Below are 18,997 nucleotides of genomic sequence, written 5' to 3' on the forward strand. Positions count from 1 at the left end.
GTCCCCCAACAGCCGATGAGGAGGGTGTTGGCACTAGTAAGCCCGCTGTGTACGTGAAAGAACAAGACCTGTGCAGGCTGACCAGCCGTCCCAAATCAGCAGGGAGCGAAGAGCAAGGACACACACGGCACATCTGCATTCGGGGGTTTGGCTCCACTCCCGCGCCCGAGACCCCTGTCAGTGTCTGGGTGTCCCGGGCCCCGCGGAACCTCTGCCTGGGGTCTCCCCAGGCTGCAAGCAGGGCGCAGCAGGCCCGGGCCTCCCGGAGGCTCGCTCAGATGGTTGGCAGGGCTCACGTTCTTGCAGCAACAGGACTGAGGGCCCTGCTGCCTGGGGGCTGGGGGCTGGAGGCTGTTGCTGGTCGGAGGGGCCGCCTGCTGGTCCCCATGCCGGCCTTCACCCTTCATCAGCCGAGCAGGTTCGGTGTCCGAGGAGTCCTACCAGCCGTGACCACACAGCACAGTCTCCGGAGGGACACTCCATGCCCTTTGCCGTACCCCATTCCAGTCTCAGTCCTGCTCACGGGAAGGGGGGTCACGGAAATACGGAGCGGGAGCGGGGGTCCCGTGCAGGCGTGTGGGCCCCCCCGGGCGTCTGGGCGTTCCTGTCCTGTACAACATCATGAGGGTACCACCGTCTGCTCTCAGACTGAGCGGAGGCCATGGGCCCTGACGCGTGTGGGGGCAGCCGTGAGCAGGAGCGTAGCTCGGGAAGGAGGCCATGACCCCCGTGCCTGGGTCAGACGCTCAGGCATCGGGTCCCAGCTGCGGGGATGAGCTCAGGGGCTCATGTTCGGGAGATGGGGGTGGTGAGGACATCCTGGGCTGACCTCGTGGGGGGCTGGATGGGCTGGGAGAGGGAGAGCCAGGAGGTGAAGGCGAGTCTGAGGCAAGGTGGCCCGGGAATGGGCAGGTCGGAGCCGCTGAGGATGGCAGAAGGCACAGCTGGATTCTTTTCTCCAGCTGGGGGTACACAGCCTCTAATTTCTGTGGTGTGCTCCTAGAAACAAAGAAATTCTTCAGTATGCCCTGTTGAATCGTTCGCTGGCCGTGCTGCATGACGGGACACGAGCGGCGGGCCAGGGATCCCCAGACCGTGGTGAGGCCGAGCGCAGGTGTGTGTTTGTGGGTGTGGCAGCGCGGGCGAGCGTGGGAGACGGGACGGCTCCTACCTGTCCAGTAAGTCTCTGGCCTCCTAGGACACAGGGCAAGAGAGTGACAGTCACAGTGGGTCCCCAGGTTCCTGCCACCTGTAACCCCCTCCCCAACCTGTCAGCGGCACCACGCAGAACCAGAGGGGGCACCGCTCCCCAGTGCCCTACTCTGCCCCGCGCGTCACAGGGAAGCCTGTCCCTGTCACACCAGCCAGCAGGTGCCCCCGGCTACCGAGGAGGAGCGCAGCCTTCAGGGGGCCTCGCGGTCTGCACCTTCAGCGTGTCCATGCCCAGTCCCTTGGTGGTCTTGTCCAGAGCGGCGACCAGGCTGCGGAGCTGCGCTGTGGCCCGCGACACGTCCAGGATTCTGGCACCTGGGGCCGGTGTGTCCTCCAGCAGGTCTGGCCACTGCTTGAGGGGGGCATCCTGCTCCCTCCTGCTCTGTGGCTGGCTCTCCAGCTCAGCCTCCAGCCTGCAGGTCCCACAGCCTACCTGGGCCTACAGAAAGCAGATTCCCAGAGACTCGCTGTCGGTGCGCCCCTCCCGGCCCTTCAGCCTCTGGATATTCCCGCGAGAACGCTTTCCCCCACCCCACGCTCTCAGACTATCCACAGAGGCCACAGCACAGCCTGCCTGGAGCTCCCTGCCCGTCCCAGGCGGAGGAGAGACCCCACATTTACGGGAGCAAGAGGGGCAGACAGACAGTCTTTGGGGGCCTCGCGGTCTGCACCTTCAGCGTGTCCACACCCATCAGAGACAAAGGCCTACGGTTTGTGTGATTTCCAGTGGTGAGCTGCTCGTCGGCTTTGATGGTCGCTGCAAGCCGGGCGGATGAGACTGGCTTCGACGCACGTTTAAACCACACGAAGAACACAGGGCTGGATGTGACCTGAGTCACCCAGCCCGCAGGCTTCTGGCCCCCAGGCCCCCCTCCCGACACACCCATCAGGCTGCTCAGACATGGTGGCCAGAACAGGGCATCCGGCTGCCAGGACCCTCAGAGGCGCCCCTCCCGAGACCCCGTGAATCCCACCTGCACTGCCCACAGCTTCTCCTCTTCCTGCGCTCTGAGCCGGCAGAGTGCCCTCAGGTCTCTTCGGAGTCTCCTCCTCCTGCGGCTGAGCCGTTCCTAGAGAGATGCACACACCTGTCAGCCTGGGGGTGCAGGGGTGCTTGATGGCATGCACCGGGCGGTTGTGATCCCAGGATGAGGTACAGGAAAGTTCTGCCGAAAACCAGAGCATGCTGGAAGCGCCGTGCTTGGGGCAAGGGGCACCTGAGCTCACTGAATAGAGGATGTCGGGGAAAGCAATGGGTAATTGTTTAAAGCCTTAACTACACAAAAATAACACAGTAGCAGGACTTTTCCCATTGACTCCAGGGTGTTTTCTGCCAACATCTAAAAGCTGTATGGGGATCCGGGCAACTGTGCACCCAGTGAAGCCAGTCTAGCAGGACTGACTCCGCGGAGACGCAAAGCCTCTGGCACCTCCTCCCCAGTCCTGGCTCCGTGGACAAGAGCCCCAGGGACCACAAACCCACAGCCCGAGGAGGCAAGGCCTCTCTCTCAATGCCAAATCAGTGTCTCGATGGGTCCCTATGTCCCTGAAGCTACAGATATATTGAATGATTTCAGTTCCTAAAAAATCTGCTTTCAAGTTTTTTATAAACAAGGGAAACTAAACTAAGCTGGTGCTGCTATCGACATAGGATTTCGTGATGAAAGTGGAAGGGAAGGTGGGGGTGTCAGCAAAGGGCAGCCCCTGTCGGACCAGCTACAGGTGTGTGTGCCCTGCGGGATGACAGGACCGACAAAGCCGTGGAGATAAAACGGTACAGTCCCAGGGCAAGATCACACAGAAACTGTAGAACGTAATCAGTGAGGGAAGGGGCCGAGCCTGGAGAAGACCACGCTGTGAAAACTGGCTCACAACAATAGAGAAAAACTAAGCTGGGTCGCTCTCTGGACCCATATGTGACTCTAGATGGAGTAAGAGGCGTGAAGGTAAAACTATAAAGTTAGCAGAAAACTCACCCAAGCGTGAAGGTAAAACTATAAAGTTAGCAGAAAATAATGTCAAAGAATAAATCGTGACCTGTGGGGAGGGAAAGCTGTCTGGAGATGAACCCCCATCAACAGTCACTATTGTGGTTCAGTGACAACACCATGGACAAAATTCACAGCGAAAGGCCAGGTTGAGAGGTCACAGCACAGTGTCCAAAACCAACAAGAGACTTGGATGTGGAATACGGAAAGGAAAGCCAGCACATCAGTAGCAAGACAGGAACCCAAGAGAAAGGTTCGCAAAGAACATGAATAGTTAATTCCCAGAAGCAGGCATGCAAAGGGCAGTGTGTGAATTGATGCCCAAGCTCACCAGTGACCAGAGAAATGGAAACTCCCAGAACGACGAAACATTATTGGATGTCCGTCAGACTAATACCAATCAGACACCTGGATAACCCCTGGGCAAGAGGAGATGACGGTGATGTAAGGACTTGTGGGCAAGCTGGTGACAGGTGCACGGGCTCAGCCACCTAAGTGTGCTTTCCTCTATGATCCAGTGGTCCTGTCTCTGGGTAAGTGTCCCAGGGGCTCCCTCACGTCGGTGCTAAGAGGAAGGCTCACGACAGCATCCCTGTGCCACCAGAGAGATGGGGTCACGTCCAGTCCGCTCCTGGGAATGTGCGAGGGCAACGTAGCAGTGAGGAAAAGCAAGAAACAAAACGAGCCTACAATAGTATTGTGTTAATTCAGCACATAAGCACACGATGCAGCAATATGTTTTACCAAGCCATCTACAAATAAAAATCCAAGAAAGACTTCAAAGGTTGCCCTGGGAGGGGGAGGGACAGTAATTAAGTAGAAAAATAAGTAAGACAAGAAGGGCATTTGTGGGCTGAAGATAAGGATGTGCTGTTAACTGAAGAGTAGGTTTCATTCACTAGATCTTTCCCGCAGCAGGTCAGAAAAATATTTTTAGGAGATGTTGTTGTTGCTGTTGGCTCTTTATGAGGAGCATTTTTTTTTATTTTTATCATTTTTTGCCTCATTTCCTCTTGTAAACTCTCAAAATGCATTGCTTTGGTAAAGGAGAGCCTAGAGTTGGAGGAGGTGACTTCGGAAGTTCTTCCTGGCCCTCAGAGTCTGTGGATGAATCGAGGCCAAAGGCCAGAGGTCAGCAGAGACATCCAAGCAGTCAGAAAGCCAAGTAGGCAGAGTGGACAGGAATGTCACCAGGTGTCACCTGCAGCATTTGGCAGAAGGAGTTGGGCGGGGGGTAAATGGGTACCGTGGATGATCCCGAGGGTCCCGTGGCAGAGGTGGAGGGGAGATGGGGAGGGGAGATGTCCAGGTGAATGCAAAAGCTCCAACAAGCAAACAGATGGCCCTCACCTCACGTTCCCAGGCTGTTCTTTCTCTACTCTCACAACCCACCTTCTGGGCCCCACTTCCTCGGGGCCCCTGCGCTGCTCAGCCAGGGGCTGGCTTCTCTTTGGAAACCTCTCCCTCCAAGGTCCCCAGAGATCTCTGGGAATGCAATCCATCCAGAGGGCCTCTCTTCTTTGAGGTGACTGTCCCCACGTCCCTCCCCATTTCCCCCACCCTCACCCATCCTTGCTTGCCCTGGACCCTCCCACTGCTGCCCCTCTGCCTCTGCACTTTTCCCGGGGAAGGGAGCCTTCCTCAGGTTGCTTCTTGAACCCTTCTCCATCTCCACACTGTGCCCTTAATTTTCCATTCTGGAGGCTTCAGATTTCATCCTAATTCCCAACACAGATATTTTCCCCTAACAGTCGATCCCATATTTCCAGCTGAGAGCTAAGTCTCTCCTACTGCCCTATCAGCAGCTCAAAGTCAACATGGAACATCAAGCATCATCTTGTTTGCCAGTCTTCTGTGCAGTCCACTGCTCTGTCATTGGACTCACCATCTGCTGTCCTCCTGCTGGACACCTCAGTCATATTTCATCTTTGACCCATGTTATTCCTCTCTTCAAAATGACTTCTCATTACCAAAGAGAAGCCCAAACTCCTTAACCCCGTGTCCAAGGCTCTCAGGGACCTGACCCCACACTCCATTCCCAGTGCTTCCCCCCCGCCAGGCTCCCCACTAACCAAAGGAATTACGTGTGGCTTCCTGAACACACCCCATGCGGCCACACCCCCTCTAGCCTTATCGCCGACTTCCCTCTGCCAGGAATGCTACCTGTTTCTGCCTGTCAGAATCAGGCCGATTCTCAAGATCCAGGTGAAAAGCCACAGTCTTGCCTCCTGGTATAGTTTAAAATTTATTTTTTTAATTTAAATTCAATTAGCCAACATATAGTATATCATTGGTTTCAGATGTAGTGTTCAATAATTCATCAGTTGTGTATGACACCCAATGCTCATCACATCAGGTTCCTTCCTTAATGCCCATCCCCTAGTTACTCCATCCCTCACCCCCTCCCCTCCAAAAACCCTCAGTTTGTTTCTTATGATTAAGAGTCTCTCATGGTTTGTCTCCCCCTCTGCTTATATAGTTTAAAACTTTAATAAAAAGTTTGAAGTCAACTGCAAACATTGTGTAAGTGAAAAAAGAAAGCAAAGGTAGTAATAAAGATAAATGCATGAAATAATCAAAGATAATACAGACCTATCATCGCCAATATTCAAATGAATAAGGTAAAGTCCACTTTTTTTAATGGATGCCTCCATTTTTGCATTAAAATAGCATTTAGTAGGTGAATGTCATACGAATGTGCACTCATTAGAATTAAAAATCAAAATTGTATAAACTTTTGCTTTCCTAAAATATCCCGCAGAGAAAAAAAGGACAGATTGAAATACAGGGAATAGTGCAAGACCTCTTTTGTCATAATGAATATTTTTAACCGTTTGTGATCCTATCAGATATGAGATAAAATGTGGTTTCACAGTAAGAAAAACTGACCATAAAGGGCACTGAGTAGTAATGAAATATGAGAATGTAGCAACATTGAAATTCCTTCTCAAAAGCTTTGTTCACAAAATGCATAACAGAAGTGGCTAACAGACCAAAATTTACATTTTCCTAATACAGTAGCCAAAACAAATTACCAGCTTTCAAAAATATGCTCCCTATGAAGCCAAAAGTGTCCCAAAATATGAATAAGAATGAAATCACCCATTACATTTTATGAGGGGGAATGGTGTTGATGACCAAGCCTGACAACGTCCACATGACCGTGCATCTAGAAAAGATCCAGAAAGTAGCTTACAGGAAATATGAGCCCAGCAGACTCTCATTTGAATCTACAATACTAACTGCCTGAAAATGAACGTTATAATACAGAAAGAGCATTTTTAAGCTTTTTATTGTATTATATATATATAGTTTTTATTCATATATTAGTTATACATCTATATATATGTTAGTTTTTAATTTTTTTCTTCTTTTCCTTTTCTTTTCTTTCTTACGACCTTTCTTCTAACAAGCTTCTCATAACAAGCAGACCAAAATGCACCTAGGTACTAGCTTCCTATATGTATATTATTTTATCTTATGTTATTTTTAATTTTTTAATTTTATTTTTTTCATTTTTATTTTTAATTTTTTTATTCTTATTTCTTTTTTCTATTTTTTCTTTCTTTTTTATTTCCTCCAAAATGACAAGATGGAGGAATTCACTCCAAAAGAAAGAACAGGAAGAAATGACAGCCAGAGATTTAATCAATGCAGATGTAAGTAATGTCTGAACTTAGAATTTAAAACAATGATTATAAGGGTACTAGCTGGGCTTGAAAAAGCATAGAAGACACTAGTAAGAATCCCTTACTGCAGAGATAAAAGAACTAAAATCTAGTCAGGCTGAAATAAAAAATGCTACAACCGATATGCAGTCCCAAGTGGAAGCCATAAAAACAAGGATGAACGAATCAGAAGAGTGAATCAGTGATACAGAAGATAAAATGATGAGAAATAAGGAAGCTGCAATGAAGAGGGAAAGAAAACTATTAGATCACAAAGGCAGACTTAGGGAACTAAATGATTCCATAAAGCAAAATAATATCCCTATTATAGGAGTCCCAGAAGAGGAAGAGCAGGGAAAGGGGGGAAGAACGTTTATTTGAACAAATTATAGCTGAGAACTTCCCTAATCTAGGTAAGGAAACAGGCATTCGTCCAAGAGGTACAGAGAACTCCCCTCAAAATCAACAAAAATAGGTTAACACTATGACATAGTATAGTGAAACTTGCGAATTTCAGAGATAAAGAGAAGATCCTAAAAGCAGCTTGGGACAAGAGGTCCTTAACCTACAAGAGTAGACACATTAGGCTGGCTGCTGACCCGACCACAGAGACCTGCAGGCCAGAAAGGACTGGCATGATATACTTAGGGCACTAAATGAGAAAAATATGCAGCCAAGAATACTATGTCCAGCTAGGCTGTCATTGAAAATGGAGAGATAAAAAGCTTCCAGGACAAACAAAACCTAAAAGAATTTGCAAACACCAAACCAGCCCTATAAGAAATATTGAAAGGGGTCCTCTAAGCAAAGAAAGAGCCTAAAAGTAACATAGACCAGAAAGGAACACAGACAATATACAGTAACGGTCACCTTACAGGCAATACAATGGCACTAAATTCATATCTTGCAATAGTCACTCAGCGTAAATGGACTAAATGCTCCAATCAAAAGACATAGGGTAGGAGATTGGACAACAAAATAAGATCCATTGATATGTTGTCTACAAGAGACTCACTTTTGACCCAAAGACACCTCCAGATTGAAAGTGAGGGGGTGGAGCCATTTATCATGCTAATAGGATATCAAAAGAAAGCTGGAGTAGCAATCCTCATATCAAACAAACTAGATTTTAAACCAAAGACTGTAATAAGAGATGAAGAAGGACACCATATCATAATAAACCTTGTTAAAATGTCTATACTACTCAAAGCAATCTACACATTCAATGCAATCCCTATCAAAATACCATCAACATTTTTTACAGAGCTGGAACAATCCTAAAATTTGTATGGAACCAGAAAAGACCCCGAATCGCCAGAGGAATGTTGAAAAAGAAAAGCAAAGCTGGTGGCATCACAATTCCGGACGTCCAGCTCTATTACAAAGCTGTCATCATGAAGACAGTATGGTACTGGCACAAAAACAGACACATAGATCAATGGAACAGAATCGAGAGCCCAGACATGGACCCTCAACTCTATGGTCAACTCATCTTTGACAAAGCAGGAAAGAATGTCCAATGGAAAAAAAGACAGTCTCTTCAACAAATGGTGTTGGGAAAATTGGACAGCCACATGCAGAAGAATGAAACTGGACCACTTTCTTACACCATATACAAAAAATAAATTCAAACTGGGTGAAAGACCTAAATGTGAGGCAGGAATCCATCAAAATCCTAGAGGAGAGGGCACCTGGGTGGCTCAGTCAGTTAAACGTCTGCCTTTGGCTCGGGTCACGATCCCAGGGTCCTGGGATCGAGTCCCACATCGGGCTCCCTGTTCTTCAGGGAGTCTGCTTCTCCCTCTGCCCCTCCTCCCACTCGTTCTCCTAATCTCTCTCTCTCTCAAATAAATAAATAAACTCTTAAAAAAAATCCTAGAGGAGAACACAGGCAGCAACCTCTGTGACCTTAGCTGCAGCTACTTCTTGCTAGACACGTCTCCAAGGCAAGGGAAACAAAAGCAAAAATGAACTTTTGGGACTTCATCAAGATAAAAATCTTCTGCACAGCAAAGGAAACAGTCAACAAAACTCAGAGGCAACCCACAGAATGGGAGAAGATATTTGCAAATGACACTACGGACAAAGGCCACCATTACTCCCATGTCCGACCCTTGTTTGTTTTCCTCCTAGCTCATAAAAAAACTCACAGTTTGCTTGACTTCTTGTCTGTCTCCCGCCCTCAGCTGCGGAACCCTCACAGCAGGGATGGCATCTGTTTTGTCCACCGTATTCCCAGCATATATGGTCATTTCTGACACACTCCAGGAATTTCTTTAAGTCTTTCACAAGTGAACAGATATTGTTAATTTCAGGCTTCCTGTCATAATTTAAAGGCAGACCAAGGACAGGGGTTCTGAATCACCTCTGCTTCCTGCAACACCATACAACATCCTACACAGAGCACAGAGCTGAACAAATCACTGAGTGATTGTGCCGGGCTCGCGAGTGGTGGGGGACCTCTCCCTGTGCCCTGCACCGAGGGAACCTGGCCTCCCTGGCTTTCTAAACTATGTCTTCACTTCCCATCCTCCCCTCCAACCTGGACTCCCCCTTCTCCTATATCAGAACACGTTCTCAAAAAGTAAAGTATCTAAAGGAAGATTCTGAATATTCATCTTCCATTACTGGACAGAAAGACACCCTGGTGAAAATATGTCAGTTTTCCACCCAATCAAATACTAACTGGATTGGGGTTGGAGGGTGGGCAGGTTCATAAAAATAATGATAAAGCCAAGGGGCAAAATAAACATAATGAATACCCACAAAAAATCTAACATATCAGAGTATCATGAGGGTTCTAAGACCTACCTGACGTTAATACACGTTGCAAGGGTGTGTATTTCAAATGCTTGGGCGCACAGGCAGGAAGAGACAGAAGAGGACAGAACAGAAGAGGGAGTCGGGAAAACATGCAGCTATATGTGCATATGAAGCAGGGATCCAAATCCGTGGGGCAACTCTGGATTAGTCAATAAACTGGGACGGGAAAAACCATCCTCACTTGGAAGGTAACTCACACTGTCAGCAAAATGTTATCTTGGATACGCTGAGTCCTCTAAAACATGTGTTGAAGGATGTTCACTGAAACGTTCTATGCGATCTCAAAACAAAACAACAACCTTGAAATAACTCAATGTCCGCCAGTTCATGCACTCATAGAATTGAGTACCGTGTGGTGGTTGAAAAAGACTTCACAAGAATTTATCTACACACACTGATAGGAAAATGGGAAAATGTCCAAGATGTACTTATAGACGACAAAAATGAGTTACAAAAAAAAAAAACATGGAGAATCCATGGTGGGGAGTGTTAAAGAGTGCATTCACATGCACAGTTCTCTGGAAGGGTGATACACAAAAACCAACAGTGGTTACCTTTGGGAAGCGGGAAGATTTTTATTTTGACTTCATACCTTACAGTGTTGACTGAATGTATTACCAAGAGCATGTAACTTTTATGATAATAAATTAAATAGGATAAAAATAACCACTATAGGAAGGAAGGAAGGGAGGGAGGGAGACAAAGGAAGAGGTAAAAGAGAGAATCGTGTACTAATTTCCAGGCTTCAATATATTTTCAGGACAGACAAATACCATATGATTTCACTCCTGTGTGGTATTTGAGAAACAAAACAAATGAGCAAAGGGAAGAGAGAGAGAGGAAACCATAAAACAGACTGTGAACTCTGGAGAACACCCTGATCACCCGAGGGGAGGTGAGTGGGGATGGGGGAAACGTGATGGGGATGAAGGAGAGCACTTGTTGGGACGAGCATGGGGCCATGTATGGAGATGATGAATCACTACATTGCACACCTGAAACTAACATTACACCGTATGTTAACTATACTGGAGTTTAAATTTTAAAAACCATAGTTACAAAAGTCTCATGAAATATATATATATTTGCAGGATAATTATCAGCATATGCAAAAGCTGATTACATCTCCCACCAAATTTCTAGTTCTATCAAGCAGGGGAACCATGTAGTCTAGGCCTGAAAGATCTGTGCATTCTCAGGCTCAAGTCCATCCTACAGATGAGCAAACTGAGGGCAAAGCACGCTTCCTGGGAATGCATCACCACAGAGACAGCGCTGCTCAGACTCCTATCAATGCACTGACACGTATATGGTGGAAAAGTCAGGGCAAGTGTCCAAAGTAGGATGAAGCAGAAGAACCAGGAAACTGTTAGTTCCGGAGCCTGTGTGGGCAGAGGGTAGGAGGGAGCTCTGGGGCAGGTGGTGGCCTGGCCTTACCTTGTAGTGGCTGAGTGCATCTTCAATGGCCAGCTCATGGTGCCCCTGGTGCTCAGGCGACACCAGGCACTCCCCGCACAGAAGAAGTCTGCTCTCCTCACAGAAATAGCACACTTTCTTCTGGTGGCTGGAGCAGAGGTAGCCCGCCCCCAGCACCCCCTCGGAACAGGGCTTCCGGCACAGGGGACAGCGGAGGACTCCGGAGGCTGAGGCCTTCACCACGTGCCGAGCCAGGCACCCTCGACAGAAGTGGTGTCTGCACTCGGTGCTCACAGCGTCCTTCAGGAGCTCCTGGCAGATGGGGCAGATGCCCTCTCCCCGGCCATCCTCCTGTGGGGGAACCATGGCCTCTGCTGGCCTCCCGGCCCCAGGGCCTCCTTCTCCCACTGGGTTTTGGAGGGCCTGAACCAAGGCAGTCCAGACAAGAAGGCCCAGCTGGGGGGGCAGCCCCCCGGCAGCGAAGAGAGCTCGGCTCGGCCCCCAACGTCAGGCAACTGCCTGCTCTCTCTGTGGCTGGAACCACAGCCCGACCACGCACGCCCCAGTCTGCACCCGTGGCAAAGCTCTCTGCTCAGCCTTGATGTGCTCCCTCCAGCCGCTGAAAATCTCTTCTTATTTGTCACACGTCGGGAGCAAACCGGCGATTCAGAAGCCACTGTTTTCCTCTCAGAGCTTTCTGTGTTTGCTCAGCTCAGAGTGACAAGGCCAGAGCGTCATGAACTTTGAAGCTGGTCGTCTTTGCTGACGGGCCCGAGGTGGAGACAGTGCGGCAGGGGCTCGGCGTGTCCTCCCCCACACGGGACAGCAGGAGGCTCGTGGCAACAGCCCAAGAATTTGGCTACTGCCACCGAGTCCAGCCATTGCATCCGTGTCTCTTTCTCTCAGCCAACATCCTTTCTGGGGTTACATGGATTCCACGGTGAGAGAGAAAGAGAAAGAGAACAGGGCGTGTGGAGCAGACCAGGGACCTGTGCAAAGTCTGAAGGCCTTTTCCCTTCCTTTCAGAGTGTCTCCAAAGAGGGGCCAAGACGGCCGCACTTGTCTTAAACATCCTCACTCCTGCACCCGCAAACCGCCTGCCTGGTCCTCCTCCCGAGAAGCTCCCTTGGGCTCCACTCCAGGACGTCTTCCAGGCTGTCTGGACAGAGGGCCAGCAGGTGAACGGCTCTCTTTCCCGAGTGCCAGTTTGGACAATGCCCGTGTGTCGGGAACACTGGGGGAGAGGTGAGGAGCCTCCCCTCTCTGGAAACACTGGATTGCCAGGAAGGTGAAGCTCGCGGGGCCGGGTGACGGGTCTAGGGTAGCAGACAGGTGAGGTGGACGTTGGCTGGAGAAGGTGTGGCTTGTTTGCACACAGGGCGGAGGAAGGTCTCCGTGCGTTCCGTGTGAATATGACACAAGTGAGAGCCAACTGTCAGCGTGAACACTCCCCAGAACCCCAGCTTGTGCAGCCCTGGGTCCGGTGTCCCTGAACCCCACATCTACACACGACCCCGGGACGGCCCCGCCCACTGTCTTGGGGCTGACCCCCGCCCTGACACCAGGCTGCCCGGGGGTCCCGCTGATGAGGCTGACAGGAGGGTGCCGGGCTGGCTCCGTCGCTGGAGCCTGCGACTCTTGACCCTGAGTCCAAGCCCCTCGTGGGGTATAGAAATGACTTAAAAATGAAATCTTTAAGAAACGAAAACAGCTGCCACAGATGCTGCAAAAGTCCGGGGTTCTTGGGAGAGCCTCACTCCGCAGCCCCTCTCCCCCTCTGGCCCCGGCCTGCTGCCCAGGTCCTTGACTTCCGCTCGGAGGAGGCAGCTCCCGGGAAGTTCCGCGCGTGGGTGGGGTGGCATCCTCCTCACTGCCCGCACCACCTCATTGCGTGGCTTCCCTGAGCCGGGGAGCTCGTGCCCACTCTCCTCTTCCAAGCCGGCCTCCACAGAGCTGCCTCTCGAAATGCACACGCATGCACGGGGGCTGTGTGCAAGAGGCCCCCAGCTTCTCCCCACCCGCCCCCTGAACATCCAGCATGGAGCCCCTTCCACTCCTTCACTTGCTCAGTCCAGCGACCTCCCTCTGAAACGTGGCAGAACTGAGATTTCACCTCCTGAAATCAGCAATGCAGGACAGCACCCCAGCTCCACCTGACCGAATCTGTTCTTCAGCCTCTAATCCTTGATCCTTCCACATTTCTGTCCTATTTCATGATGTGAGATGGGGAACCTGCCCATGGCCCCTTGGGGCAAATGGAGAGCCGGGACCCAGGTCCCGATGTGTGTCGTGCTGAGCACAGGCTCCCTCACCACAGAATGTCGTGTCTTAGAGCTCAGCACATGCTTCATAAGTGGATGGGGGACCAACAGCTGGATTCTGGACAGACGGGAAGAACCAGCACCTTAGACCATCTGGTAGTGTCTACAGTCACTCGGTGCTCTCTTGATTTTCCTACCGGCTAACTGAACAACTGCAAGGCAGGGGTCCACTCTATCCGAGTTCACACCAGCTTAAGAACGTTTCAGTGAAGACATCGTGCAAGGAAAGACAGAGTCAGCCCCATCTAGAAAGATCTGCGTGGAGGGAGTTCGGTCAGGACCCTGAGATGATATTGCATGGGGACACACGGTGACGGCACTCGTGGTGATGAGCCGCGCGTACTGCGCGTGACTGTCCATCCTCCATGTTGTGCGCCTGAAACGCAGTAACACTCTTGTCCACTATGCTTCAGTAATAAATAGTTTCTTAAATCTCTCCGTGGGAAAAAAAACATAAACGCAATGTCAAGAGATGAATGACCAAATGAAATCGTAAAAACAAACATGTTTACAACTATCATCAAATTCAAGGGCTGATTTGCCGACATAGCGAGAGTGCTTACAAACACAAAAGTAATATTAACTTTAGGTAGAAAATTGGGCAGAGTAAATGGACACTTCATAGAAAAACTACAAAATAACTCATAAGAAGATGCTCAATCTCACTCACATGAAGAAAATCCCTTTAAAATGACACTGAAATCAGATGTCTGGGTGAGTAGAGGACAGGGCGGGGACCCCACCTGCACATTTTAACTTGGAACAAAGTTTAAACCATTACTTAAGTTTTCACATGATTTAGAAGAGGAACAATCGGTCACTAGAATGAAAGGAATTCTAGACTCAGCAAAACGTCTGGGCGTCAAGGCACCTGGTGGCTCAGTCGTTGAGCGTCTGCCTTCGGCTCAGGTCATGATCCCAGGGTCCTGGGATCGAGTCCCCTGTCGGGCTCCCTGCTCAGTGGAAAGTCTGCTTCTCCCTCTCCCTCTGCTGCTCCCCCTGCTTGTGCGTGCTCTCTCTCTCTCTGTCAAATAAATAAATAAAATCTTTAAAAAAAAAAAAAAGCCTGAATCATGGTCCTCTAATTCCAGAGGTTTAGAGCTCCCTGTTTGGGGGCCCTTCGGCCTGCATCCCGGACAGTGGGTCAGGTGTCCCAGCTGGGAATGGAGGTGCAGTTATTGGAGGATGCTGTTATTACCCCGTCTCAGGCCTATGTGGCCTAGCTCCTGCATAGAGTAGGTGCTTAATATGTTTTTGAACGATTTTAGCTCCTGTAAAATATCGCAGCCAGGAGTCAGATGATTTGCATCTTTTCCCTCTGCTTGGCCCCCTGTGGCTGCCTCAGTCGGAGGCTTCCCTGCATCCTCCCTGCGGCCACCCTGAGCTACTCACATCAGCTTGAGCCCCGCTCAGCCGGTTTCCTGCCTGAGACCTTCCCGACCACTCACTCTTCGTCCCTTCGGGGTCCCCACGGACAGCTGGGCAGGCCGCCCACTGCACATGTGCAGGCCGCAGAGAGGGCGGCCCTCCAGGGGAGGCCACATCCAGCCGTCCACTCTGCCCCTTGGCGGTGGAGCTTACATGAGCCTGTGGCCCCCCTGAGCCACAGGGCCATCCAGATCCTTCCCTCTGCTCCTGGTCTCCGTACTGATTCTTGGATGCATCATCACCACCTCAAATTCAAGGTACCTTCTGAATTATTCTTACCTGGATTACCTGCCCCCCAGCCTGGAACAGGCAAAGGAGGGCGTCCTTCAGCTGTGCGTGGCCCTGTCTCTCCGTGGGCCGCAGGGGGCGCTGTCCCCCAACACAGGGCGCAGCTCCATGCACTTCTCTGGACCGGACAACGCTGCCAGGACCCAGGGGCCCTGCAATATTTCTTTTTAAAAAGGATGGCTTCCAGGAGGGCAGGGGGGATGGTTGAAACAGGCAGTGGGAATTAGAGAAGACACTTATCAGGATGAGCACTGAGTGATGTATAGAATTGCTGAATCACTGTACCGTACGCCTGAAACTAATAGGGCCTTGTGTTAACTACAGTGGAATTAAAATAAAGAACTTGGGGCACCTTGGTGGCTCAGTCCGTGGAGCGCCCAACTCTGGATCTCCGCTCAGGTCATGATCTCAGGGTGCTGAGGTTGAGCCCCACGTTAGGCTCGGCATTGGGCTCCATGCTGGACATGGAGCCTACTTTAAAAGTAAATAAATCAAATAAAAAACGTAACTAAAAATAAAAAGGATAGCTTTAAAGCGGGCATTGTAATTCCTCAGGACAAGAGATTTCTGGCCAAGGCAAGTTAACTGTCAATGCGTAGATCTGGGAGGGGAAGGGGGCATCCAGCGGTGCAAGAGGAAGAAGGGTCTAGCCCAGGAGAGTCAGCCTGCAGGGCAGCCCGGGCCAGGGGGCCCAGGAAGGAGGCTTGCCAGGAAAATGTCAAAGAAGTAAGAACAGAACGTCTAATACTGAGCCTTAAGGTATCTCCGGAATTATGAAAAGCAAGGTCGAAGGAGCAGGGTGCCCCAAGATGCAAGACTCGGGAGACTTGGAGAACTCAGTAAACACCTTAGGAGCTGCTGCTGAAAGCAACCCATCCTTGGTGGAGGCTCCGGATTCTGCCCAAGAGCAGGAAGGGCACTGAGGCAACCAGCCCCTCCTCCAGGCTGTTAAAGGACCCTTGAGTCCTAAACACCATATGATCCACTCACATGTGCAGCATAAGGAATAGCGGGGAGGAAGGACCACAGGGGAAGGGAGGGAAAACTGAAAGGGACGGAGTCAGAGAGGGAGGAGAGCCACGAGAGACCCTGGACTCCGGGAAACAACAGAGGGTTTCAGAAGGGAGGGGGCTGGGGGCGGGGGTAGCCGGGTGATGGACACTGGGGAGGGCACGTGATGTAACGAGCACTGGGTGTTGTGCGCAACTGATGAATCGCTGACCTCTACCCCTGAAACTAATAAAACACTGTATGTTAATTTAATGGAATTTAAATTTTAAAAAACTAAAGAAATAAGATTAACTGAAGCTGGAAAAAAAAAAAAGAATCCTTGAGTCCTGCGGAGTCAGCCAGACGGACCTACGTAGACACTCTGACTGTAGGGGTGGTAGGAAGGGCCAAATCCCCCCACCCCCAGGGACATTTGTGTGCGGGGCTGTCAGCTCTGGGTTGGAAACACCTGTTTCAACAAAAGGATGGCGATACGCAATTAGCCCCTTCCCCATAAAGGGGGATTTGTGAACCTCCAGTTCCAGACTCGCGGAGGGAGGCGTGCAGGAGAATCAACAGCAGCTCACAGGACAGGCAAGGCAGAGTGAGGGTCAGTGGACGCCTGCCGGCACAGAGGACTCCAGAGGCCACGTGGCTGCCAGAGTGCGGGGTGGGGGGGACACGCACAGGACAATCCTACAGCAAGCTCCTCACTCGCTCACACTGGCCCTTTCCAAGGCCCCGCGATGCGCCCCAGCAGTGTATTCATGCCATCACACTCGTTTGTACAATGTGCAGAATATATTAGAACCACAGTTAAGATTGCTGTCTCTTTCTACTTCAACTTCGCCCTGTCACATTTTCCTTTGTGTCAGGTGGCATTTTGGGGCGAGATCCAGCTGGGGAGAAATGGAGCTGGGCTTACGTGGTTTGGGGGTTCATTAGTTCTTGCCAGGTGTCTCTGCATACAAAGGGCTTCCAGGAACACCTCTGCCGCCCACTGAGACAACTCACCCGGCATCCGGGATTAAAGTGCAGGGCCCACAGATGTGTCACGGTAAGAATATGTCATGTGACTCCCTGCACCAGAAATCTGGGGACGGCAGAGCCAGCAAACCCTCCCAACCCCCAGACAATTGTAAGTGCACGATTCAGTCCATCAGTGTCTGGTCAAAGTGCAAGTTCTCTTCTTCAGGAATATACTTATTTATATTTGTATTACTATATACAATTCTCTACAGCATAAAATAAAATTATATTTCACATGTTTCTATATGAAATCAACAGAAGTTATTCTGACATCAGAAAGTGAATGGAAAGAAAAATATTTTCAGATCAAACCCAAATCAACAACTGAGGAGATAAACTTTTAAATAGAAGATACTCCTAGATCTCTTGAAAATCAATTGATGAAAAAGAATAAACCTATAAGCACATTGAAATTTTTAAAATTTCTTGTTGATTTGGCATGAAATACGGGCATCTACAAAGAATCTAGAACTCATAATACACTTTTACAATGAATGAAAAATAAGCACACCAATGACCTTTAGCAATTTAAAGTCAGTCACCGCCCAAGAAAACTTGAAATGCCCTTAAATCGTACAGCTCACCTAAGAATGTCTTGATAGAAGTTTTCCCAAAGTTAACAATACTGAAAACGGACATTACCAATAATCACTGTAAACTGAAATTAACTTTTCTAAACTTTCAATTTAAAAACCTCAAGTTAACCATGCTAGAGGAAATATCAAATTATTCATTCTTGTCAGAGAAAATGTATTAAAAATTGTTGTCAAATAAAGATGGAATCAAAAGGTATTAAGCTAAAAATATAGGGGAAATATATAGGTGATCAGACAGTTAAAAATGTGTTTGTGGATGTTTTGATGTTTTGGTCATCTTTTTAATATTTGTAATTTGATGTTATTGCAAGTAAATATTCACTTTGGCTCCTAATTACATTTTCCCATTTTTGGATCCTTTTTATTTTTTATTTTTTCCATTTTATTTTGCGGGGCTTGAACTCACCCCTGAGATCAAGGGTCAGATGCTCTACCGAGTGGGCCAGCCGGGCGGCCCTGTGTCCTTTTTTTGACGGGGGCCCAGCGATGTGTCAGCTTCGAGCCCCACCAGCCTGGGGCTGCCCCCCCACTCCTCCCGCCCAGGACAGTGTGGGGATGGCGAGTGCCCCGCCGGGAGAGTGGCTGTGAGGTCCTAACGCAGAACTGGGAGTGGCTCCAGGGGCAGTGGCATGTGGGGGACAGCGGCAGGGGGGGTGACGGCAGGTGGGGTGATGCGGCAGGTGGGGTGCAGAGACAGGTGGGGTGACGCGGCAGGTGGGGTGCAGAGACAGGTGGGGGCCGCGGCAGGGGGGGTGCAGAGACAGGTGGGGGCCGCGGCAGGGGGGGTGCAGAGACAGGTGGGGGCCGCGGCAGGGGGGGTGCAGAGACAGGTGGGGTGACGGCAGGTGGGGTGACGCGGCAGGTGGGGTGACGGCAGGTGGGGTGACGCGGCAGGTGGGGGTGACGGCCGGTGGGGGTGACGGCAGGTGGGGTGACGGCAGGTGGGGTGACGCGGCAGGGGGGGTGCAGAGACAGGTGGGGGCCGCGGCAGGGAGGGACAGCGGCAGGTGCGAAGCCGGGTGCGCGCCCCGCCAGTGCGCCCCGCGGCCACGAGCTCAGGAGCCTGCGCTCCGCGCTGTTTTCCGTTCCGCCCGCGCAGCTGCCGACTTCTAGGCAGGGCTCCACCTGCACGGAAAGTGGGGCAATAAAATCAGGATTGACCCCAAATCCGTTGATTTTTAAACTCCCTCAGTCCCCCAGGCGCGGGGGGCGCGCGCCCGGCTCCTCCCCGAGCGCGC

General features: G+C 50.4%; 1 protein-coding gene across 1 annotated transcript; it reads right to left on the bottom strand.

The window, feature by feature from the left end:
• Positions 1–746: 746 nt before the first annotated feature.
• Positions 747–11,473, bottom strand: TRIM40 (tripartite motif containing 40). The gene is made up of 5 exons (XM_028091739.1): positions 11,129–11,473; positions 2,187–2,282; positions 1,427–1,651; positions 1,172–1,194; positions 747–999 (listed from the first exon to the last, which is right to left on the bottom strand). Exons 1-5 carry the CDS (start codon positions 11,471–11,473, stop codon positions 747–749), a joined length of 942 nt encoding a protein of 313 aa, XP_027947540.1.
• Between the last annotated feature and the right edge of the window lie 7,524 nt (positions 11,474–18,997).

Source organism: Eumetopias jubatus, unplaced genomic scaffold, assembly GCF_037043125.1.
Source record: "Eumetopias jubatus isolate StellerSeaLion01/CBP00866 unplaced genomic scaffold, mEumJub1_p1.0 scaffold_6, whole genome shotgun sequence".
In the NCBI taxonomy this organism is placed as follows: domain Eukaryota; kingdom Metazoa; phylum Chordata; class Mammalia; order Carnivora; family Otariidae; genus Eumetopias; species Eumetopias jubatus.

Coding starts and splice junctions, on each gene's coding strand:
- TRIM40 (XM_028091739.1), bottom strand. CDS start 11,473: ATGGTTCCCCCACAGGAGGATGGCCGGGGAGAGGGCATCTGCCCCATC. Junction 2,283..11,128: donor ATGCACTCAGCCACTACAAG/GTAAGGCCAGGC, acceptor GCATCTCTCTAG/GAACGGCTCAGCCGCAGGAG. Junction 1,195..1,426: donor TGGGCATGGACACGCTGAAG/GTGCAGACCGCG, acceptor CCTGTGTCCTAG/GAGGCCAGAGACTTACTGGA.